Below are 26,069 nucleotides of genomic sequence, written 5' to 3'. Positions count from 1 at the left end.
ACATAAAGCCATCTAGAGAATCCTACATGTTGAATCCAATCAGTGTCAGACGACGTTTCTTGATAAAATTCGAGACAGTCTACTCATTCGTTTTTCTTTTTTCAAAATTTAATTCATCAGAGGAACTGTTGTGCAGGGAAATATTATCATCCTCTTCTTCCTCTGGTTTTGGGGATTTTTCTTCTGTTAGCTGCTACACTTTTCTGTGCACAAGCTTTCTCTGTCTTCTTTTCTTCAGCGATTTTTTTTTCTTTCTGTTGCTATAAACTCGTCGCATCTTACGTTCATTACTGACCGTTTTCTTTTGGATTTACTTCTCTGAGGTAGTGCAGGAACAGGTGAAATCTGTTCCAGCAATTTTGATGGAGTTTCTACATGAGGAGTGGCTGTCATTTACACTGCAGTTGCCGTGTGCAGTTGATCGAACAGTAGCCAAATTTGTGCAATGTTTGCAAGTGGAAGAGTGTCCTGTGAACAAGTTTGTTTCAGACGTTGATGTTGATGGATGATCTGGAGTCAAATGATTAGAGACATCTTCAATAGTTGGCAGTTCAGTCTCAGTATTATTAAAGTCTGAAACCTTGACATGGTTCGCAATTACTGCTCTATCAAGCGTAGTAATTCCAGTAACTCTGAATCCGGATAAACCAAACTGGACAATTGCAGCAGTAGTCCATGCTCTCAAGAGCAACTCTCCATACTGCTGCCTTGTAATTCTTCCGATTTTCCTTGCTTTAGATACAATCCGTGAATGAAAAGTCTCTTTATAGTAAAATTTTATCGGCTTGAAAAATGATCGCCTAGTGGCTGTAAAAAGTATGACTAGAGAAACAAACTACCGACACTTTGTTGCCAACAGCTGGACCAAAGAGGATGACATAATTAATATGAGGGACATCATGACCATCTGGCAGAAGTATAGCAGGGCCAGGTGCCTGTATAGGAAGAAAATTGTTTTTGAACAAATCCATCAGAATATCAGTGTTCACATAAGCGGATCCTCTTCGCGTAACAACATTTGATCCTGGGGGCATGTTGTCTTCAGCGTCTTGTTTTTTATTTACCCCTTTGCAAATTCAGTTAGGTGGTACGAAATTTCCCTCGCCGTTAGAGCAATCAATAAGTGTTATTGTCTCTCCATTTTCAGCAGAAGTAATAACATGGACATACCTGCCTCCTTTTGCCGCCACAATCTTCCCACGCTAATTGTTTGGTTGTAGACGAGTTTCGTCTACGTGCTAGATACTACATGGTTTATCCAAACTCCCGTTTTCTCACAATGGTTTTGGTAATAGATCAAAGTAAGAACTGACATCGTCTCTGTTCACTCCAGTCGCTCTGGCAACAGACACCCCTTGTGCTTTTCTGACACTTAAGCCTGCATTGCGTTCTATGTAAAAATGAGAATTGCGAATTTTCCCCTACACGTTTCTTTTCTTGATTGAATTTATTTTTCAATCCCATATGATCAGATAAATCGAAAGCAATTTGCCTGATATCTGATGATCTGGAAGCAGAACTATATGTTTGCAATTTCTTTACATGTGCAACTAATTTCCTTTGTGCATCTTCACCCAAGTATGATAATAGTCCACATCTTTTTTTTTCTTTAAATTGTGCTTAGCAATTCTCCTCCTTAATGTTCGTTCTGGTATATTTTTCATTCGAGCTGCTTTCCTTTTAGTTATACCTTGCTCTTCGACTAGTCTCACAGCCTCTAGTAGATCTTCTGGAACCCATTTTCCCCTGTCTGATGACCTAATGTGTTTTCCCAGGATTTTTCTGTAAAACAAAATCGTGTGGGCACCTGTTAGCGTAGCAAATATCGCGGCATGCGTCCCACAGTAAGGGTGTGTCATCTGTTCGTTTTCATGAAAATGGTAGGATGGTGTGACGTGCAGAGGTGTGACTAGGTCTGGTACTGAGAGTTGGTTGAAATTCCTGCGGGAGAGAACGGGTAATGTCTGAAGGTGCGTGCGAGCTGGTATATGTATTTAGTGCTGCTGCGGAGTACCTGTATTGGTGATTAGTTGATAGAATACTGAGTGCTGAGAATGGGCTTTACGATTTATGTAGTGGGTGAGAAGGCGCTCCGACATGAGAAGTCGTGGAAGTTGGCGTAGGATGTGCGTTGGGGAAGTCTGGAGCAATTGGAAGACAAGATGGAGTATCATTCCATGGTGTGAAGGGATTTGTACAATTTAGGGGAGGCAGACTCCCAGGTAGTGTTGAAATTGTTAGTATGGGCTGGATGAGGATAATGATAGAATGATGTGGGTCCCAAGTAGTTAGAACTTGTAGCAGGTTTCGGCCGTTGTGTTCTACTGCTAGGAGATAAGCATTCCATGTGAGTTTTATATCAGAATGTAGTTCTAAATTATACGTTAGGCAAAGAATTGGGTTGGTTGTAGAGGGAGAGGTGGAAAACTGAACGATAGAATCACAGAGATGCGCGACTAAAGACAGTAACTTGGCTTTTCCTTGGAGTGACTTGCATTTCCCACTTACTCGACCGGGAGACACAAGTGGCGTTGGAGGGAGGCGTGGGAGAATTAGGAGGTGTGGTGCGTAGCTAGGTAGGCGGTGCTGTCGGCATGATTTCTGAATGTCTGAGGTGACTTGCTGCAAAGGAGGGAGGACAGGACAGAGCCTTGAGGCATCCCTGCAGTAGGGTGAAAGATCGTGGTGACAGGTTTCTTCAGCGTTGCTGTTTGCCCTGGTATGAGCGTGTTCTGTAGTATTACTTTAATGCAAACAGTACTGCAGAGATGATTGAGTCCACTATTTACCCAACAAACAGAAGAAGAACCAGGGATTTTGCCGCCATACTCTCCTATTTATGAACTTCCGGGTTTTCGGCTCTTAGCGAAATCGCTAACGCCAGTTGTTGCTGCGGAATTACAAACGAACTCCTCACCAGGGAACCTCCCCTTCGTTCTCCCTCAGATTTAGTGGTAAGATGGGCCACTGAACAGACCTTCAAAACCTGAACATGGATTAAGCATGAAAACAGGAAGAAAGTGTACTGAACTGTGCAAAAAAAAAAAAAAAAAATTGCAGAATACAGACAGTGTCCAAGGGCCGTCCACTGTGCAATACATAATAGTGTAGAAGAGCAGTGACGTCGTGGTTGAGTAGTAGCTGGCACGGTAGCTCAGTGTGTTCGGTTAGAGCATTAGCTGCCATCTTTGATAAAAACGGAGTGAATGGAGGAATTTTGAACTTGAACGGGTATCATGTGACGTCCGCCTCGAACAAATGCAACGCAACGACCAATAACGAAGAAAATGAGGTTTATAAAAGGGGTGACTGTATTGGGGCACTAATCGGGCAAACCGTGGTCGAAGTTCCCTCGTGCCAGTACTATTTTTTGTCGCTGTATTCAAATTTGTGTCTGTATCGTGGTGCAACGTCCGTTTGCAACAGCAAGGTGTAAGGAAGGGACCTGATTCTGTACAACTACTCTATTAGCAACGGAAAGGAAGTGGCTTTCGAATGAGAACCAGAAATCTTTGATGACAAGCCGACAATTCAACCGAATCCTCCACCGGAAAACACGTCTGGTGTGTCATACACGGCATTAGTGACAGTACATGTGTCATTTGACAGGTATCTCTTACCGATGCACCTAATTTGTGCGCCTGGTAAGTGAGTGGAATATGCCTCCTTGATCGATTTAGGTGTTTGTACGAATGTGAATGTGATCACTCCCAAGGAAATGATGTAAACATAACAGTTCGTCACACAACCTGCACCAGATTAACGCAACAGTTTCACAGCCACACAGTTTCTCTGTGCTCTGTCAAAACATATGTTTTTAACGTTTTTGAAGTGCGCCGTTTCGAAAGTTTTCATTCTTCAATTTCTTTGTTGTAACATAGTGCACACCCGATTATTTGCTGTTTTCATTTATGTGAGATACTACGTGCTACCGCACATGCTCTCCCATTTACTTGCGTCGTTACAGTATTCGTACCACTAGACTTACGGTACATTCTACAACCAATTTATAGTATGACAACTGCCAACACTACAGAAAAAGAACGCACGGACGGACAGTTCATAATGTTGTGAAATAAATAATCAGCACACGAGTGTTCCGAACACGACTCGTCCGTTTTGTCGTCCAGTATCGTGATCACTGAACCACGACCACTTCGCTCCTACACTTTGCTCGACACTGACTTTTTAAAATTGGACGGTTTGCTTTTTCTATTTTGCTTTTTTTTCACACGTCAGTACACCTTCTCCCTGTTTTCATGCTTAATCTGTGTCCAGTTTTTGACGGACTGTCCGCTCGGTAATCCTACCACTTAATCTGGGCGGGGGGGGGGGGGGAGGGGAGGGGGGGGGGGAGGGGGTATGTGCTGTCGGGAGTTTCACTTAGAACTGTTGCCCAGTGTCGAGCGTCCGTTGCCGGTTGGGACACCGAAGTAATTTGGTCTAGTGAAAGCGTCTGAACCGCAGTTAAAGCAACGGGAATGTCCCATGAGTCTGAGCAGAATTTGCAGTTGCTAGGCATTCCAAGACTGCGGTACAACTTCTTCCAAAACGCCTTGCGTCCTCACAGCCAACACGGCAGTTTAGTAACGGATCTCGAAAGCTTCAGCTTGGGTACAGTAAAATTCTCGCATCAAAGCAATCCCGAAACATTTTCAGCGGTCACTCTGTGAATCACTGAATGATATTAAAATCTACTTCACTTACATACGTGTATAAAGTGGCTTTTGAAACTTAATCGTTAATTTTTTAGTAGAGGAAATTACGGCAAAGTAAGTTGCAATACTTACGGCAGTGAAATCTGTAAGCACAACAGTTGTCATCCTCACGGAATATCGGAGCACATTTTGCAATTTCAGACGGTCTGTGAAAGAGGGAATACTCACAGACCTCCTCCTTACACCAGGGTCCATCCAAGGTTCCTGCAAAAGAGCGTCAGCTTGTTAGGAATTTAATGACGCTAGAAAACTCATCGAAAACTGAAAGATATTTACTGGCAATACCAGCACATTCATGTGTGTCCTTTAACTTTGGAGACAAATGCTGTTTTGAGTACTCTGTTCTGAAAGCTTACTTTAGTAAAAACATTCCAATGTACTTCAGGAGGAAGGCCTAGCACCGCTGAGTCTTCAGCATTGAAAAATATGTTTATTCGTAGAATCCGAGATGCAGAAATTAGTTTTCCCTTTTTGAGGATAGCTATAAACTGTCTAGTTTCCAGATATCTGCTACACTATACAACCGACCATTACTGGCGGCTTACTGAACTTCGAAATAATGGATTAGAACTGCCTAACTAATGGCAGAGGATACCGAGGACAACGAGATGTCGTACCGAATTAAGCGCACAAGAAATGGTCAATACCCGACGAGATACTTCTAAGTTCAGGAAACCATACTGCTATTTGACACAAGTGATTTACAGCAACACCGCAGCGTACAACAAAACGTCGTGGCCCCGAACTGTAACACGCTACTACTACTGACCGTTTGGAATTATGCAGAACATTTGTGTTTTTTTCCATTTATCTGTTAACATTGCTTATTTTAAACTGTAATAATTTTTTTTATGCAAATCCAATGTGATGTATTACGCATAATCAATGTTTTTACTTATTATCTAATCTTAATTCCAAGTATTTATGTAATTTTGTTGTAATTTTAGGAGCTTAGACCCTTTAGAAAAATTGATATCTGTGAATAATGCTAGGAAGGAACAGTTGAGGAGCGATGGTGAGCTATATTATGTTGCAACTACGGGATAAACTGAATATTACGGGCGAAACGGACTGTCTTCGTTTGGAGGAGTGAGCTGAATATAGTCTGGTTTGGTACACTCAAAACTGTATTGGAATCTGTGGAAGGGCCGCGCTCCTCAATTACTTTTGGTGAAGTGAAAAATAAACAGATGGGCTGCAAGTCGGTGTTGGTGTTCGGCAATTGTCCACTGTTGTTTTCGAAACCTCCGTTCTCGCTATTAAATTAACTCGCTTAACCTTGCCCCGTATTCTGTTAGGATTAGTGAGTTTTTATTTATCGTGTATTCTGACGGACAGGCGATCGGCGAGACAACAGAGCGTCGGCGCCAGAGATCTTGATGCAGTCGTCTCAGGTAGGAAGCTGCCGGACGAACATTTCTGCAATCACACTGTCAACTGTCAACCGACATTATTGAAGGGCATCGATACAATTAATCTACTGTAGACAAATATTAGTGAAGTGTTTTACATAGTTTCAGGTCAGTTTTCAGTTTACCTTTTAACAGTTCTCCTTCAGATACACCTCAAATTAAATTTACGCTTGGGGTTTTGAGGACAGCCGCGTGGGATTAGCCGAGCGGTCTTGGGAGCTGCAGTCATGGACTGTGCGGCTGATCCCGGCGGAGGTTCGAGTCTTCCCTCGGGCATGGGTGTGTGTGTTTGTCCTTACGATAATTTAGGTTAAGTAGTATGTAAGCTTAGGGACTGATGACCTTAGCAGTTATGTCCCATAAGATTTCACACACATTAGAATTCTTTTTTTAAGGCCAATTTCGACGGCACGGCTTTACGTAGTCGCCACGTGACAAACTTCGTTGATCTACCGGTTATAATTTAACTAACAATATTTAAAGACACAAGGGGTAAGGATTGAAGAATTTCGTTCTTCTGATGCTGTGAACTCATATTATTGAAGATACTATCGTGAAACAGTAGAGGCATCTACCATCAGATAAAGGCGACTTGAAGTCGAAATTATTTACAGCTGCGCCATTTCGAGCTAGGTAACTGCACAGTCTTCAGTGGTGATATTCCGTATTACAGGCAAAGATGATTTGCTTGATTGTTGATTGCACTGTTTAATGATGAAAGCTACCCAACAAGGACGTCCTGAATTGTAAAATTATAAATTGCTGTCAATAATAAATCGACATGCATAAAATTTACTAGTTTGTTGGAAGACGTTTTATGTATAACGAGGTTGCGCTATCTACCTACATGCGCTTCTTCTATAGCAAACAGCAACCCAGAGTTACAGCAGCTCTTGATAAATGATATTTGTAGATATTTTATCTCTTTTATGTCTCACTTATATATATTTATTTTGCGTAAGACCGGAGTGTGCTTGTGTTCAGTGCCTGCGATCTCAGTCAATCTTAGAGACAGGCGCTATCTAGCAGATACTGTAAAAGACATATTAGTTCGGGACAATAGACGCTATGTAGCAGATACTATAAAAGACATATTAGTTCAGGACACAATAGACTGCATGTGGCGTGGATTAAACGGACAGGTGTGTGGTGATTTAATCCCAACGTTGGGTGGACGTTATGAAACAGAGCTTCTATTTATTACGGGCAGTAAGGTAATCTCAAATTTTACAAAATAATTGACAAGGTGGCGTAAGGTGGAAGGTGCGTACGACACTACCTAAATGAAAGTAGAAAATGACAGTCGCTGTAACTTATGCATAAACAGTCTTAACCGAACAGCAGAAGTAAACCAGAAGCTCAAAGTAAATAAGAAGAAGTTAGAGCCTTTTTAAGACTTCTCCTAATTTGATCAATACAGTGTCTAAACTACTCTAAATCTTCATTAAAAGTGTAGCTAAATTCTCAGGAGTCCATATAAGAGAGATCCTGATAAGATTAATAAGTCCAGAGAGCGTGCGTTTTGGAACCGAACCAGTACGAGTTCTATTGGGCTCATCAGTGCGCACAGGGCGGGATGGCTACAGGAGCGGTGAGAGGCTGGACATGCATTTGGCAAGACGCGGTTCAAATCCCCATCTGACCAACCAGGAATTTCCTTGAATTCCGTATACAACTTATGGAAAATTCCAGGACAGTTTGTTTGAAGAAGAAACGACTGACTTCATTCGCCGTCCTTTCCCCAAGCGAGGTTCGAGTTCGTCTCTAACTTCCTTTTCAGCGATACTTAAATTTTAATCCACACTGTCGAAAAAAAAATCACTGCTCCAAGAAGGAGTTTTGCGACGTAAACGAAAGTTGGTAGGCGTGTTTCTGCACCTGAAAGATGGTATCTATTCAAACGTCTGGCCATTCGCATAAGAAGGCCGCTAGCAGCGCCACTATGAGAATTCAAGTCAGGTTGGCTTTAAATACAAACTGTAACGGTCCTGAGCGTTAATTATCTTAGAGATTGCGTATGGTGAGTCGATGTTAGTCCAGAATGACTTTAAGATGACAAAGACACCACTATGAACATCTCACTGAGTTTGAACGTAGTCGTGCAATGGAGGTACGAAAAACTGGATGTTCCTTCTGCGATACTGCAGAGAGACTTGGTGGGAATGTTGCCACTGTACATGACAGCTGTCAGCGGTGATCACGAGAATGACGGCCGCAAGAAGACCGGTTTCCGGACGACTACGTGCCACTACCGAGAGGGAAGACCGTCGTGTTCGGATTGTGGCTCTGGCGCATCCTGTTACGTCCGCAGCAGCAATCTGAGCAGCAGTTAGAACCACAGTGACAGAACGAACGATTTCAAATTGGATATTTCAAGTACATCTCCGAGTTAGACACCCTGTATCGTACATTCCATTGACCCAAGACTTTGCGACTTCATTGGTGTCAAGCGAGGGCTCATTGGAGAGCAGAATGGGGGTTCTTTGTGTTTTTCGGTGGAAGCTGAATCTGCCTAGGTGCCAGTGATGGCCGTGTTTTGGTTAGAAGGAGGCCTGCTGAGAGCCTGCAACCAACCTGCCCGTGTGCTAGACGCACTGAATCCAGACCTTGGGTGCGATTTCGTATGACGAACCCTGACTGCAAATTTGTGAATCAGTCTGGTGATTCGAATGTTGTGCTGCCATTTATAAACAGCATTCCCAGGGGTATTTTCCAACAGGATAACGCGCGCCCACATACCACTGTTGTAAGCCAACACGTTGCCTTGGACTGCTCGATCACCTGTCTCCAATCGAGCACATATCGGACATTAACGGACTGCAGCTTCATCCGCAAAAATTTTCTCAACAGAAAGAAAGTCACCTTCCCACTATGGACTCCCATTTGAGTTTCCGAAGCATCTCCGTAGCGTTTTGTTCGAAACTACAGGTAAAAGCTCCTGTATTTCCTGATGAAGTCAAGAAGCAAGGAATCCATCCCACAAACTGACATTCGGCACCTGTAAAACATCGTGCATGGACGTTCGCATGCTTGCATTTAATACTCTACCAGTTGCACCGGTTATTAACGTACCAGCTCTTTAGATTTGTAACGGCTTCTCTCGCGCTTACATTAGCCTGCCGTGTTACAGTGTCATTCACTTGAACATTTTACCTAGACAAATTTATCCCCGAAATTTCATTGTTCTACAGTAATTTCTTTTTGCTGTTGCGATTTTTTCCGTCAGTGTAAAGACTGCAATATATTGCTAAGACTAGCAACCCTCCACGTACACACACACAACACCCGACAAGGTACGTCTGGAACGTTCAGCGAATAGTCTCATAAAGGAAGCTAGAGTTACAAACAAAATACGCTCACTGGCCTTCACAATAATCACCTTTAGCTACAACACACATCGGAAATTGATTGTAAAGCTGTTGGAGAATATTAGCGAAATATTAGCGAACGCTTCTAGTGCTGTCGTTGGAAGCAGCGCGGTCGCGCGCTGTTGAATATCCGCATCGTTGCAGGAGATGAGATTTCCTGTTGCGAGTAGGATCCGGAGATCAAGCGACAGTCGATGGCATGGTGTTCATCGTATTCCCCACCATGAAGAAAAACATTGGCTGAGGAAATCCGAGCTTAAGACGATGTTGATCGTCTTTTTCGACAGCAAGACGTTAAGGGACCGTGAATTTCTACCTGAGACAGGTGGGAAAGACGATGAGAAGCACGTCATTTAGTGCTGCATAGTTTCTGGACAGCGTTTGCTTAAAGTTTACAACAACTTTACAACCAACGTCAGTAGTGTGTTGTCGCTACTGGTGATTACTTCGAAGGCCGGAAGAGATATTTTGTTTGTAACTCTTATCTCCTTTATTTTCTGAGAACATTCGCCGTGCCTTTCAGACGAACCTAGTAGAATATTCTGTTTATATATTTGGAGGCTTGGCATTTTTATCACTGTTTTTACGAGGGTCGTTCAATAAATAATGCAATAAATTTTTTCTCGGCCAGCTTAGGTCAAAAAAATTCGGGAATTGTTGTGGTATATTTTGAAGTATTCCCGCTTGAGCCCGCACAGTTTTTTGAAGTTCCGCTAGGTGGCGGCTCTACGGTTGCCTTCAAAATGGTGTCAGTGACGTAAGCACAGAGCTGTCACTGACTTGTGGCGGAAGACCAGATGATCGCAGGCATTCATAGGCGCCTGCAGAACGTCTACAGAGACAAAGGTGGTGAAAAAAGGCACGGTGAGTCGTTGGGCGAGGTGTGTGTCAACATCGCAACAAAATCGTGGAAACCTGTCCGATTTCCTGTGTGCCGGTCGGCGGCACGCAGCTGTGACTCCTGCAATGTTGGAACGTGCGGACACTCTCATTCGGGGTGATCGACGGATCTGTCACCAGGATAGGTAGTCAAATGTGCTGGGTTCATCTCCGTCTAACAGAACACGATACAGAGTAATGAAAGAAATGATTGCGCGTTACAAGACCAATCGTGACAATTTTTTGTCGTACATCGTAACAGGCGATGAACCATGGGCTCATCACGTCGAACTTTAAGCAAAACAGCAATCCACAGAGCGGAGGCACACGACCTCTCCCCTGTAGAGAAAGTTCAAAGCTGCATCCTCAGCCGGTAAAGTCGTGGCAGCGGTCATCTGGGACTTCGGGGGTTTATTCTGTTCGATGTCCTCCCTCATGGTTCAATGATGAACCCTGAAGTGTATAGCACTACCCTCAAGAATTTTAAGAAGCTACTTTAGCGTGTTCGTCGCCTAAAAAATGCAAACGTACTTCTGCTTTCCTGTGACAAAGCAAGAAAGCCTCACGCTAGTCCGCACAGTCGAGAGGAACTCACAAAACTTCATTGGACTGTTCCTCCTCAACCACCTCACAGCCCGAATCTCGCACCTTCCGACTTCCATCTATTTGTCCCAACGAAGTATGCAATGTGCGGTAAGCATTACATGGATGGTGTGGAGGTTACTTATGCGGCAAGACGTTGTCTCTGACGTCGACCAGTAGAGTGGTACCATACTGGCGTACAGGTCCTCCAAGTATGATGACGTAAGGCCATCGAATTGAACGGAGATTATGTTAAAAAATAGCGTTCTGTAGCCTAAAGAGTGGGTAACAATTTGGTGTAATGGAATCCTGAATAAAGCCAATTTAATTTCGGAGACCAACGTGTTACGTTGCTTATTGAACGGCCTCGTAAATACAATTAGTGTATTCCTGCCTTACTATTTCTGGAATTTTATGGATTAAAATTTCAGTGTCGGTGAAAGGGCAGTTAGCGTTAAACCTTCCATGAATGAAGGCATCGTTAAAGTCAAAGTCTAAACTCACATTGTAGATGGACAGGAATGAAATCTGCCGTTATCCTTTTCAGACTTTTATTTACCGTAAGTGATTTAGGAATTCTATAGAAGTGACTGATTGGACAGATGGGGATCAGAACTTTCGTCTTTGAAAATGCAAGTCGAATTTGTTATCGCTGCTATAGCCATTTCGAGCGGTCCGAGCTGACGACGCCAGCAGAACACGTATAAATTATGTTCTGTGTAGATTGGATGCATGCACCAAGACTGCATGCACATTGTACGTTTAGTGTGTAAACAGATGGTCTTAATCACATCACGATGCGAATAGATTAAAAAGAAAGACGGAAAGGAAGATGGATATCTTGTAATTTAAGAATTGGCGCTCCTCATTTGTTAAACACATAGTTGCATTTCGCTTCTCTACTTTATTAGACACTCAAATTAAAGAGATAACCGCTAAAGCTAGAATTCGGTTAAATTTTGAGAATCCATTAACAATTAAATACAAGTCGCTATATTTTTAGACCCTGCCTGTACTTAACTTATCACAATTCTTGCTCTGAAGTATAGCTTCGAGTATGTTGGCTTAAAAGAGTTGCACAATGTTCTGCATTTTAAATATTTCAAGAGGTCACATTCCGAATCCATATTGGTCAATAAAAATGTATGTATAAAACAACCATTATTTTTCACCATTTTCATATAGAGTAACGAGCAAGATATTCGTTGGAGTAAACAATTCTCATTAATTATTGACTAAAGGAATGAAATTTTTTACATAAACGTGGAGTACTGATGCAAGTTGTTCAGTTGCTATGGTTTCTCAGCCATTGGGCTGCAAGACAGTAACTCTGTGTGTGTATTTGAATTGATATTCATAACAGTTTAATCTAGCCTAAAATGTTCACATTCAAAACGGAAAGCATACAATTAATATTTACTATAACTCATCTTTCTTCAGAGATGCTGGATGTTTTTAAAGTGCGTTATCCATTCAAAATGATAATATCCAATTTTCAACGCCTCCTTGATAGCACACGCCATATCACGCGTCCGGGTTTGTGCCTAGACGACTCTACAATCGGTCACACAGTGGTTAACGATTTCTGTGAACTGTGCCTAGCATGTGTCACGTGCCAACAGCAAAGAAATGTTGAAAATTGAATATTGTCCTTTTGAATATATAACGCCCTTTAAAAAACTCATTTATCTCTGAAGAGTGATGACTAACAGCAAATATTAATTGTTTGCTTTTCGGTTTTGGATGTGAACTTTCCAAGCTAGCCTACTTGTTCACAAGTACACGATGTTACTTGGTTACATTAATGTTTTATGAAATGATATAAGCAGAGATGACGCGCAAATACTCGTCACATGTGAGAGTAAATTTAATTATTAACATGTATGGAGGTAACACTTATTAAAAACGCACCTGTTTACCGGGAAATTGTGACTACCAGTGAATAAGGAAACATACGTAGGCAGTATTGCTCGAAACACAATCAACGTGTCACATCGACGGTACACAACACTGTTGAATTCATTTGTTGGCTGTTTATGATTAATCAACATTAGGTCGTTCGGTATGAAGGCAGATGGAAGTCTGCATGATGGAAGGCAGTCACTTACCGTCAAATCCTTTTTGGCAGACACATTTCTTGCACTCAGAGTAAGTTCCATCTATTCTCTGATCTTCTCGGAATGTCTTCCCCTTGTATGAACACTCGGCCGGAGGAATGTCGGTATCATTCACTGTAAAAGTTATATTATTTTAACAGACAGATACAGGAATATTCCTCGGTAGAGTATAAGGCTATTCTAAATTATCTCATTTCCTGGTTACATACGTACACTGTTGCGACACTCCTGAATGCTTTCGTTTTACCCAGCGACACTAGAGCGGCAAGCGGACGTAAAGTTACTCTGTTGAGTTCATTATCAGGTGAACGTGAATCTCTTCCGTGTAACCTCATGTATACCCCTTGATGACCAGTCTCTTGGAAGCTCTGTCTTGGGCATTGTAGTTTGCGTGCTGCAAGCCGGTCATACTATAGTATATATTGAATTGTAAAATGGTTTCAAAAACGGGTTGGGGGGTGTTTATCGCAGTAGATTGTACCAACAACGTAAATGACACATTTGTCACACTTCTGGTCTGCTAAAGACCATGACAGTTCTCCAGATTTGATCAGTGCAGTATGAAAGAGTGGTATACAGCAGATACCTGACTAACCTCTTGAACCATATAAGCATAAACGGTATTAATAGCGTGGAAAGAAAAACCCACGAAGCAAAACTTTTTCGCATTTCCTTCCTTGAAACCAAGTAATTCTATGGCAAGTTTATGTCATTTATCGACAAGAAATTTTCCCTTATGCCGACAGGTATCCACCCTGTCTTCAAGTTTAAGGAGACAGCACAAAAAATAGAATAAAATTTTGCTCTTTTATTGTGACAATATGTATCATTGTATATGGTGCATTTTTCGTATCTACAACAGAATTTTTGCTGTTATCGGTATATATCCCATTCTGCTTCCAGTTATTAACATGGACGGAATTATATTTCTTATCTTTATCTTCATCAGGTTATACCCAATTCACGAAAATTTATTTCATGCGATTCAGATTTCTGCACACAAAGTTTTTTGTTTGTAATTTTTACAGTTCCGGCTGTGTAATAATCGGTACATTGCTGCTAAGACAGATTGAATAACATCTGACACCTATCTCAGCTACTGCTTCTCTTTCATGTCAGTCGACTCATTCTTAACTCTGTACAAGCTGTAGACATCATTCCGCTTCCTGTATTTTTTCCTGCCAGCTTGAGATTTTCAAAGAATGTATTCAGGTCAACATTGTCAAAATGTTTCCATCAAACGTAGGTTAGCCTTACTTTAACCTATCCTCTTGGATAGGTAATTCTTTGCGGTTCCTGTATTTCTGCAGAACTCAAACTGATCATCTAACAGTTTTTCCATTGATGTCAGTATTTTGCCACCAAGACCTACTAAACCGGTAGTCCGGTAATATCCATAACGGCCAGCACCTGCTTCCATTGGAATCGGAATTATTACATCCTCCTAGAAGCCTCATGGTATTTCACCATGTTGCTTACACTCCCGATGGAATACTTTTGCCGTGGCTGACTCTCCCAAGGAACTGAATAGTTCTGAGGGAATGTCGTCTAGTCCAGGGGCCTTGTTTCAAATCGGATCTTTCAGTTGTTTATCAAGCTCTTCTTACTTTCATCTACTTAATCTTCTCATATTGTAAAACTGTCTTGAAGTTAATTGTTCTTTTATAGCCCTTGTATGTATTTCTTATATCTCCGAAGTTCCCCTTCTCTTTTAGTACACGCTTGCCATACGAGCCCTTGATATTCATGCAGCATCTTCTTTTACGTCCAAAGTACTCTTTAATTTTCGTATAGGCGTTGTCTGTCTTGCTCCTAGGTATACATGCTTCTATAAAATTGCTTTTGTCCATACGTCATTGCTGCTTAGCGATTTTGCACTTCCTCAAACTCATGTTTTTGACATCTGTACTACCTTTTGTCAGCTTCTCATTTTCTCCTTTTGTCACTTAAACTGATTATCCCATGATTTATTCCAAGACTTCTACTGGCCCATGTCCTTCAGCTCAATTCATCTTCTGATACCTTCACTATTTCTCAAAGCTACTCATTCTAGTTGTGCTGTGTCCTTTTCCTCTATTGCAATTAATCATGGCCTAATGCTCCCTGTGAAACTCTCAAAAAGTTCTCCACATTTTAAGTGATCCTGCTCTCATCTCCATAATTTCCAGCCGTTCTCAAATTTCTTTGATCTTCATTCCTTAACCAATAAATTATAGTCAGAGTACACATCTCCCAATGGCCGTCTTACCATTATATAATTAACATCATTACATAATCAATATACCCTAAATAACTAAAAGTGTGAGGTCATGCACATGAGTGCTAAAAGGAATTAGTTAAACGTCGGTCACACAATAAATCAGTCTAATCTAAAAGCCGTAAATTCAGCTAAATACCTAGGTATTACAGTTACGAACAACTTAAATTGGAAGGACACATAGAAAATGTTGTGGGGAAGGGTAACCAAAGCCTGCGTTTTATTGGCAGGACTCTTGGAAAATGTAACAGATCTACTAAGAAGACTGCCTACGCTACGCTTGTCCGTCCTGTTTTAGAATACTGCTGCGCGGTGTGGGATCCTTACCAGATAGGATTGACGGAGTACATCGAAAAAGTTCAAAGAAGGGCAGCACGTTTTGTATTATCGCGAAATATGGGAGAGAGTGCCACAGAAATGATACAGGATTTGGGCTGGACATCATTAAAAGAAAGGCGTTTTTCGTTGCGACAGAATCTTCTCACGAAATTCCAGTCTCCAAATTTCTCCTTCAAATGCGAAAATATTTTGTTGACACCGACCTACATAGGGAGAAACGATCACCGTGATAAAATAAGGGAAATCAGAGCTCGTACGGAAAGATATAGGTGTTGGTTCTTTCCGCGCGCTACACGAGATTGGAATAATAGAGAATTGTGAAGGTGGTTCGATGAACCTTCTGCCAGGCACTTAAATGTGATTTGCAGAGTATCGTTGTAGATGTAGATGAACATGAAAGTTTTCACTGTCTGCAGATTTCTGCAAGTACATTTACGACTTGGGAAATTGTTATTTTTTACACAGCAAGTGCAGTATTAAAAGACCAGTCGAGAAAAACGTTTGCAATGTACGTTCTCCCGTCAACCCCTGTCCTTGGACATTGTACCACAAGTAGATAGGAGAGGAGTTTCCTAAAACCTTTCCTAGAAGACAAATGTAAAGTAGAGACTGACAGCGCCTGTGACTCGTGTAAGAATTCCTAGCATTATTTCTTTTATGGCCCCTACATACTTGTTCTGCGGGATATTTAGTACAGACAGCAATAAATGTTAACTTGTAGAACAATTTAATAAATCCACATTGGATGTAATGAATATAATGAATTTATTTAATTTTAGTCACTCACCACATCGTACTCCAGTGGGGCAACACGCATCTAGGCCATTTGTCATGTAGCATTCTGCTTCCCGACCCGAAGGAACGCCAACTATTCCACAGTCAGTTCCTGGACAAAGGAAAGTTGCTTCTCTCCTGTAAGGAAAGTTAAGTTTCGTTTTTGACATTTGCGAGATTCATTAGCCTTTAGCGTGTTACAGGATGAAATTTAAAAAAAAGGGGGTTTTGTATTTATTGATATCCATCAGCTTTATAGATACAGTCTGTTGTTAGAAATTAGAAAAAGTACTCAAAAACCAACACTACGCAAGGTTTAAGTCAACCACTAAAAGGTTTGTGTAATGAACCAATGTGATATAGGGAATGTGAACATTTTGTCATTTCTTAGTAATTTATATTTAGTTAATTATACTGTTGCTTCTTTCAGGCTCCATGCTGGTTAGTGGGTTTGAATAGACACATAACAGCAGATTTATTGGAGAGCTGTGCGCGTGCTTAAATCGACACTGGCCACTCGTAGAACTTCTCTGCAATTCGTTTCTTAGCGACGGCTTCCCTGGTGTTCCAAGAGGGTAGCCTTGTGGTTCTTGGATAAGATTTACCAACACGGCCGATTCTCTGCGACGCCTCTCGCTCTTTCTGGCTGTTCCGGATGCTGACAGGGGTCGCTCGCTGAAAGCGGAGGTCTGGTCGGCGTATTGCGGTTGGCAGTCGTTTACCACGGAGAGCGTGCCTGCGCCATTTTGAAGAACCACTGCTTTCGTTTGCCTTCAAGATCGCGGGCTGGACGTTTTGAGATGGTATAGTTTCCATTTCAGCGACCTTGGTTGATGTGGTCTTGCCCGTATTTCTTATTTAATCAACGAATGGTATAGAAATAAGTGGTGGCCATCTTGTCTTTCGTGCGATTAAATGTTACACACGATTCGAAAAAGCTTCTATTCCTTTGCTAAGCTCATGTCACTGAAATCTGTTTTGGCTTCTCGCCTATAGCGTTGTTTAGTTTTCGCCAGCAGCTTTTCTTTTGGCCTTTTTTCTTAATGTGTATTAGTATGCCTGCTAATCGCAACACTCCCGAGCTGATGTTAAGGCACCTGTGAAAAAGCCAATATTTTACCCAGTTATAGTTCCGTTATTACCTGATTAAGTGCAAATACTGATTCTCTAAAATTCTACATGTGTTTCCTACAGTATCCTCATGTGTTGAAACTGTTATAAAACGTTTGTATCTGCAATTGACTGTTAACTTTAGACCATTCATTCGTCCAACAGCCACAGTTTCTCGTGCTTCAAGTCAACTACGGCAAGGTCAAAGAGCCGAGTTCAGTTTCTAAATTATTTCTGTTACGTGGTTTTAATGTATTCGCTGTCTTTGTTTCAGAATGTGAGCCGAATCAAGCAACTGTGTGATGCGTGGGCTGGGCTCCCTCCGGTAATCTTGTGATGGCTGATGCGTTCTATTTTAGCTAACTGAGATCATGTTGGCTGATGCGTTCTATTTTAGCTAACTTAGATCACTCTTAAACCTACGAATCAATCGCGTCCTTTCTGCTCTTTTGTGTGTTATTGTTCTAAAACATGTGAGCCTTGCTAAGACTCATTTTCTTACTCTGTAAGGCTAGTTGAAGCAAACATTTTTGTATTCATATTTTTTCTTTCAATATTTGAAGTGTCATTCAAATTGTAGTTCTTCTAACGTCTGTTTTGCAAGCAAGACAATTAAATGTTAATAGCTCTCTGAGACCCTCTGGGACAAATTTTTAAATTTTCATCACAGTTAAGAATGTACCAAATACTGAATGGTGAATAAATAGCTGCACGTCAAATTAATGACTGGAATTTTCTACAACTTAAAAGTTTACTACTGTTTATATCACTCAGTGCCTCTGAGGCAAGATAAAGAGGTTAAAAGTTCGTATTTTGTTCATGTTTTGTATACTCAGCACCTTGCCACTGCCAGACCTTTGTTCCCTCCCGCTGCAATGACAATCGGTCTTTTATACTCCCATAACTTCATTTTCGATTCATTCAGTAATTGGTAAGATTGTTTTCTGCTTTTTCAGTTCTGCGATTTTTACTGTAGAAAGTCATTCTTTGCTTCTGGCAAAGGAAGCAACGAAGATGACACGCAGGTAAAACCATCATTCCTAGAAGGTCTATACAAGGAAGATAAACTTGAAGGTTATGTCATAGAAAGGGAAGTGGACGTAGATGAAGATGAGACGGGAGATACGATGATGCGAGGAGAATTTGACAGACTCTGAGACGTTGCCGTGGGAGTAGACGATATTCGGTCAGAACTACTGATAGCCTTGGGAGAGTGAGCCACAACAAAACTCCACCATCTGGTGTGGAAGATCTATGGGACAGGTGAAATACTCTCAGACATCAAGAAGAATGTAATAATTCCAGTTACAAAGAAGGCAGTTGCTGACAGGTGTGAAACTTACCGAACTAACAGTTTAACAATTCGTGGTTGCAAGATACTAATACGCATTCCTTACAAAAAATGGTAGTAGCCGACCTCAGGGAATATCAGTTTGGATTCCGGAGAAATGTAGGAATAAGCGAAGCAATAATGACCTAACGACATATCTTAGAAGGTAGTTTAAGGCAAGGAAAATATACATTTATAGCATTTGTAGACTTAGAGAAAGCTTTTTAACAACCTGCCAGGAGAGCCGAGAGCGCTAACGCGCTACTTCCGGGACTCGGGCAGGCGCGCCGGCACCGGATCAAATCCGCCCCACGGATTAACGACGACGGCCGAGGTGCCGGCCAACCTGGATGTGGTTTTTAGGCGGTTTTCCACATCCTACTAGGTGCATACCGAGCTCGTCCCCACGTCCCGCCTCAGTTACACGACCCACAGACATTTGAAAGACGTGCACACTATTTCACGACTTACACTCGATGCAGACAGCTGGTGTACACTAATTCTGTCCTGTGGGGTATGGGGTGACGGCAGGAAGGGCGTCCGGTCACCTCTTAAAATCAATATGCCAAATCCGGTTAACCATGGCCGACCCTGCGTAATCGCAGGACAAGGTACAAGCGATAGAAATAGAAAGCTTTTAACAATGTTGACTGGAATACTCTCTTTGAAATTGTGAGAGTAGCAGGGGTGAAATACGGGGAGCGGAAGACTATTTACAACTTATATAAATTCCAGGTGGCAGTATGAGAGCCGAGGGACGTGAAAGGGAAGCAGTGGTTGAGAAGGAAGTGAGACAAGGTTGTAGCCTATCGCCAATGATATTCTATAATGTACATAGAAAAACCAGTAAAGATAACCATAGGAAAATTTGGAAGAGGAATTAAGATTCAGGTAAGAGAAATAAAAACTTTTGAGTTTTGGCGATGACATAGTAATTCTGTCAGAGAAAGCAAAGAACTAGGAAGAGCAGTTGGACAGAATTGACAGGTCTTGAAAGGAGGATGTAAAATGAACATCAACACAAGAAAAACAAGGATAATGTAACGTAGTTGAATAATATCACGTGATGCTGAGTGAATTAGATTAAGAAACGAGACATTTAAAGAAGTAGAAGAGTTTCGCTATTTGGGCAGCAAAATAACTGATGATGCCCGAGGTGGAGAGGATAAAAACGCAGATTGGCAATGACAAGAAAAGCGTTTCTGAAGAAGAAAATTTTGTTACTATCAGATACAGATTTAAGTTCTATGAAGTCGTTTCTGAAAGTATTTGTCTGGAGTATAGTCATATATGGAAGTGAAACGTGGAGGATAAATAGTTTAGACCAAAAAGAGAATAAAAATTTCGAAATGTGGTGCTGCAGAAGACTATTGAAGATTATAAGAGTAGATCACGTAACTAATGAGAGATATTGAATAGAATTGCGAAGGCAAGAAATTTGTGCCACAACCTGATCAAAAAAAATGGTTCAAATGGCTCTGAGCACTATGGGACTCAACTGCTGAGGTCATTAGTCCCCTAGAACTTAGAACTAGTTAAACCTAACTAACCTAAGGACATCACAAACATCCATGCCCGAGGCAGGATTCTAACCTGCGACCGTAGCGGTCTTGCGGTTCCAGACTGCAGCGCCTTTAACCGCACGGCCACTTTGGCCGGCCCTGATCAAAAGAAGGGATCCGTTGATAGGACACATTCTGAGACATCAAGGCATCACCAGTTTATTATTGGAGGGAAGCAGATTCAGGAAGACGTTGGTTGCAGCAGTTAGTTGGAGGTGAAGAGGCTTGCGCAGAATAGAGCAGCATGGAGAGCTGCACCAAACCAGTTCGGACTGAAGACCACAACGACATTATCAGGAAGCCACTGGAAATATATTCGTAATCGAATGCAAGGAGTGCCGATTGAAACTGTTAAAGTGCCTATTTACCATAGACATATACTTACCATAGAACAGAAGTACTGTCTTAAAATGTACAAGATCGATATCGTTTATAAATGCGATAGCCAATTTTACGTACAACAATCTTTATAAAAAATGGATTTTTCAATTAATTATTCATGCTGTTATGAAGGTCGGTTAATGTTGTTAACATAGCTACATTGCTTCTGTTAGAGCAAGTACTATTACATTGTGACAAATTTATGTTCATTAAGTATAGGCAAAATCAGTAAGATAAATAGTCCATTGCGCTTGCGTGAAGCAAAGCTTTACTGAATGATGTGAAGCTGACAAGCATTATGTAGTTCATTTGATAAAATTTCACTCTTAACACATTTCGGACTTCGAAATTATTTTTCTGATAAGCAAAACCGAGGTTCAGAGACGTAAAATTCTTTAAAGCATCTCCATTAAAGTATTCTGTTCCTCAGCCGTCTCATGCCTAACTAGGAGGGCCACCTCTCAACCGCTCCAAATTTCTTCTTTGCAAAGCAACAGTGGCTTCCTGTGCTGGTGTAAAGTGTCGCCAGCATACCGGTCGGCAAAGATGAAGCGAGAAGATCCATTAGTAGGTGCTGTATCAAGCGCACCTATCACGAGAGCGGCCAGAGACACACCCACAAGCAACATGCCGCCAACGCCCTATCGACAGCAAGTATTTAGGCCGCCGCCGCTGTTCGGTGGGCCTCACTCAAACATCCAGTTTGTCAGTTACTTGCAGAGCAGGTTCAGTTCGTCACAGGCTACGACAGTACATAGCGACCAGATTAGTGACCACAGTGAGACTATTTTACCTGAACCAGAATTGTACTTTACTATCTGCAAGAGGACTATCGCTGATGAGCTTGTACCACAAAACATGGACTCTACTCAGGTTAAGTAAATCTCCCAGTTCATGTAAATAAAGAACTGTAACAAATCAAGTGTACATTCTTGTTGTAGAAAGAGGATACCGGCCACTCGTAACAACATCCTCCCCCTTGATTCCTTGCAGTACAAGACTCGACACATCCTACCTGTACGACTTTGCCCATCCGTAATGTTTCAGTTCTTTTACTCATTTTCTTGGGTCTCCATCCCATTAAACCTCCAATGTCCCTGCAGTTCTCCTTCCTCGTCACAGAGCTCATAATTACCTGAAACCCTCCCATGTTTACCAATGCATCTCTTCACAAGTTTTCAAACTATCACTTCATATCACAGTAAGGCCGTTAACACCTCAGATCTCAAGTCAGCAGCCATTAATCGCCGCAGCGCTCAAATTCTATCTGTCCTGGGGTCCCTGCTATCTCATTTCCTTATCTCAGCAACCTATAACCTTTCACAAAAGTGTTGCTTTTGCAGCGCACAACGCTGTCTCCTACTCTGATCGGTTTTATATTCAAACTGTAGGTTGTCTGTCTGACGCCTTACAACCGTGGAAGGAGGCTATGCTTCTAATCGTCAAACCATTAACTTGTCATCACCTTATCCTCCATAGATTTAACCAGGGTGCCTCCCACGCATATGAATAAGCACTAATTGCACTGCGTCCTGCCCATACAAAAAGGGGTTATAGATTTAATCAAATAACTTAAAATGTAATCGTAGGTTACGAGTCCATTGGCTTCAATCATCGATAGGCTGCTTGCATGTTGAGTTAACGTGTTGTAAATGTGTGTGCGACTGCCACGTCCTGCTCCACACTTTTCAACGTCAATGGTGTGTCTGCATTGTAGACGTTCGCTACAGCCCTATCTGTCCAGTCTGATGACCTATTCTCTCCAGCCACTACCGTCACCAAGGTCAGTTGCGACGTTCAGGTGTTAAGCTGATGGAGACTTCGCTTGGGCATACTGACACACAGATCTTTGAATACGGAAAACTCAGCGGTTAACGTTGTTCTGATGCTGTACTCGTTCTCTATGTGCATATTTTCGGGGTGCGTTAGGCCACCACTTTATTTTGATGGATGAAAATACATGACCACATCAAATTGCGAAGATGGAGGAGACTTGGAACGAGGTGATATTGGACGAAAGTGATATTCGGCGACTGGATTGGCCAAATGAAATCCCATCGAGCACATGTGTGATGCATTAGGCAGACGTAATACAGCATGCTGTCAATCACCAACGACCATCTAGCAGTCATCAACAGCGATGGTGAAGCAATGCAATGTGTAAGACAAGAACTCCTTACCAACATTGTGCCTGGCATTTGAGCGTGGTAATAACACACCCTATTGGGAACTTTGTCAATCCTTTTGTAATATCCATGTGACGGTCAACATTCACAGTGACTTCACTGCAAGTATCGTCTTTGAATGAAACTCATTTCTGTTCGTATCACTTTGCACTACTTTCAATTACGTTATGTAGTATACTGTGGCAGTTGTTGCTACATGTGCTACCAGCAGAGGAACCCACAGTTTCCCAGGTATTTATTTACAGCTGTGCATCCACGCCAGGACCACGCCGCGTCTGGCCATGTGCTTAATTTTTATGAAGCCATATCTCCTGAAGTGTGCGTCGTACGATGATATAATTTCATAGATCCATTCAGTGGTATATGCGACAGTCCTTCAACCATCTTAGGGTCTATGACGTCACACCTGCCGAATTATGTGCGGTATTATGATATAATTTTCTAGGTACACTTAGCGGATATGTGCATATTGTCTGCGAAATTTATTGCAAATAGAGTTAGTGGCACAAAAGTAATAAATCTAAACGTCATGCAGGATGCGGCAGTTTTTCACGCATGTCATTGGTTTTGACGTCATATCTGCTGAACTGTGGTAGACAGGTGGTTCGGGCTCCCCACAGCGATTTTTGCCCGACAGTAAGGCATATGTGTATCATGTTTGGTTGAAATCGGTCCAGTAGTTTAGGAGGAGATGTGGAACACCCACATCCACACACAAACACACACACACACAAATATTCATACATGTATACGTACATACATATAATATATTTGGATGTTACTTGGAAATTACATAACAAGCCTATGTTACTTTTGCCCATATGTTTTTCAAACTATTGTATTATTAAAGCTCTTTGTTATTCAGTTCAAATGGTTCAAATGGCTCTAAGCACTATGGGACTTAACATCTGAGGTCATCAGTCCCTTGACTCAGAACTACTTAAACCTAACTAACCTAAGGACAGCACACACATCCATGCATGAGGCAGGATTCGAACCTGCAACCGTAGCAGCAGCGCGGTTCCGAACTGAAACACCTAGAACCGCTCGCCCACAGCGGCCGGCTGTTATTCAGTGAAGTTGTAGTTCATACTCTGCGACGTTTATACAAAGATTGCAATAGCACTCATCAGAATTCAAGGAGCTTGCCCGACTGAAATCAATTCCGATTAGCGAGCCAATTTCGTCCCTCCAAATTAGCTACTCGCACATACCATGCCAATCACGTAATTTACTATCAAGTAAAATCAGCAGAAGATCAAAACCAATTCATTATAAAACTGCATGGCGCAAAAAGTGGCAGTTGTTTGTAACTAAGGAAAATCGTGAGATCATCCACATAGCATTAAAAGAGATCGGTTAAATCACACAAATCTAAAGGCTGTCAGATCAACTACATACCTTGGAATTACGATTACGTTCAACTTAAATCGAAGTGATAACAGAGATAATGTTGCGGGGAAGGAGAACTAAAGACTGTGTTTTGTTGGCAGAACACTTAGAAGACGCAACATGTCTACTAAAGGAACCGCCTAGATTACGCTTATCCGTTCTCCCTAGAATACTGCTGTCCTGTATGGGATCCTTACCAGATAGGATTGACGGAGGACATCGAAAAAGCCCATAGGAAGGGCAGCTAGTTTTGTAATACCGTGAAATAGGGCTAAGCTAGTCGCGCATATAGTGAGCGAGTTGGTGACGCAGCCGTTTAAACCAGGGGTCTCCAAACTTTTCAGTCCGCAGGCCACATTGACTCCTCCACGAAGTCATAAGTGCCAAGATCTACCCAGTGCGATTAAAGCACCCTAGCACTCCATCATCACCGTAATGTAAGGCTAAAGGAAAGATGAAATCGCAAAAATCTAAGGTTGTGGGAATAGCTAGCACTGAAACGAACTGATATTTTTATTTAATTACATAATTTTGATTGGTGTACGTACCTGACCGAAATTCTGGCGTATTTTATTCTGGCGAATTTCACCGAGAAAAAAGTATGTCACTGCACATTCTTCACGAAAGCGTCCTGCAAAGTTAACGAAATCTCAAAATCATTGTCAGCAACACTATTACTGCAAGACGTAACAGAGGTAGAGCATGTCAACGCATTGTTATTTCAAGCGGCGCAACAATAAGTTTAGTTATATAGTCTTGTAGCGAGTAGCAGAGCCAATGTCACGGTGTATTGGTCGCGATAGGCCTCGAAACTCAATTCTTGGCAAATATTTGGCGGGCCGGATACCGGGGATGTCCGGCCAGCTAACGCGGGCCGGTTTCGGCCCGCGGGCCGTAGTTTGGAGACCCCTGGTTTAAACAAAGGCGGCTTTCGGTGTGGTAAGATCTTTTCACATTTCAGATACCAACTTTCTCCTCTGAATGCTAAAATATCTTATTGCCGCCAACCTGCACAGAAATGCGAAACGCAATAGAACAAGGAAATCAGAAGTCGAACGAGAAGGTTTAAGTAATTACATTTACCATGTGCTGTTAGAGTGGAATGGTAGATAAATAGTGTGGAGGTGGTTCGAAGAACCCTCAACCGGGCACTAAAGTGTGCTGCGCTAGTGTTAGCCAGTCGTCCACAGCTCGTGGTCGTGCGGTAGCGTTCTCACTTCCCACGCACGGGATCCCGGTTTCGATTCCCGGCGAGGTCAGGGATTTTCTCTGCCTCGTGATGACTTAGTGTTGTGTGCTGTCCTTAGGTTAGTTAGGTTTCGGTAGTTTTAAGTTCTAGGGGGCTGATGACCATAGATGTTAAGTTCCATAGTGCTCAGAGCCATTTGAACCATTTTTGCTAGTGTCAGTCCTAGTCGAAGGAAAGGGAAATTTTATCAAAACTCAGTGAAGGTGAGGGTTGGACGATGGAATATGGGGCAGCTGGCAGGGCATGTACGAGGCAGGGCCTGGGCCAGAGCCAGGAGGGCGATTTGTAAGTGGCTGACGTGTGGGAATTTATCTCTGCAATTGTTTCTGTGCCTCTCTGACACTACGTCAGAAGCGAGGGGAAAACCAATATAAATAGACAGGCAATTTTAGCTTGGGACACAGAGTGTGCCA

General features: G+C 42.1%; 1 protein-coding gene across 1 annotated transcript in view; it reads right to left on the bottom strand.

The window, feature by feature from the left end:
- The window catches only part of LOC124595845, a 53,554-nt gene that overhangs the window by 7,317 nt on the left and 20,168 nt on the right, over positions 1–26,069 (bottom strand). The window contains exons 4-6 of the mRNA XM_047134747.1: positions 16,460–16,584; positions 13,068–13,190; positions 4,791–4,922 (exon numbers count right to left, since the gene is read on the bottom strand). Coding sequence (XP_046990703.1) covers positions 4,791–4,922; positions 13,068–13,190; positions 16,460–16,584 — 380 coding nt within the window. The remainder of the gene's footprint in view (positions 1–4,790; positions 4,923–13,067; positions 13,191–16,459; positions 16,585–26,069) is intronic.

The sequence above is a fragment of the Schistocerca americana genome, chromosome 2 (genome assembly GCF_021461395.2).
Source record: "Schistocerca americana isolate TAMUIC-IGC-003095 chromosome 2, iqSchAmer2.1, whole genome shotgun sequence".
NCBI lineage: Eukaryota > Metazoa > Arthropoda > Insecta > Orthoptera > Acrididae > Schistocerca > Schistocerca americana.
This window is presented reverse-complemented; position numbering and strand designations above follow the sequence as displayed.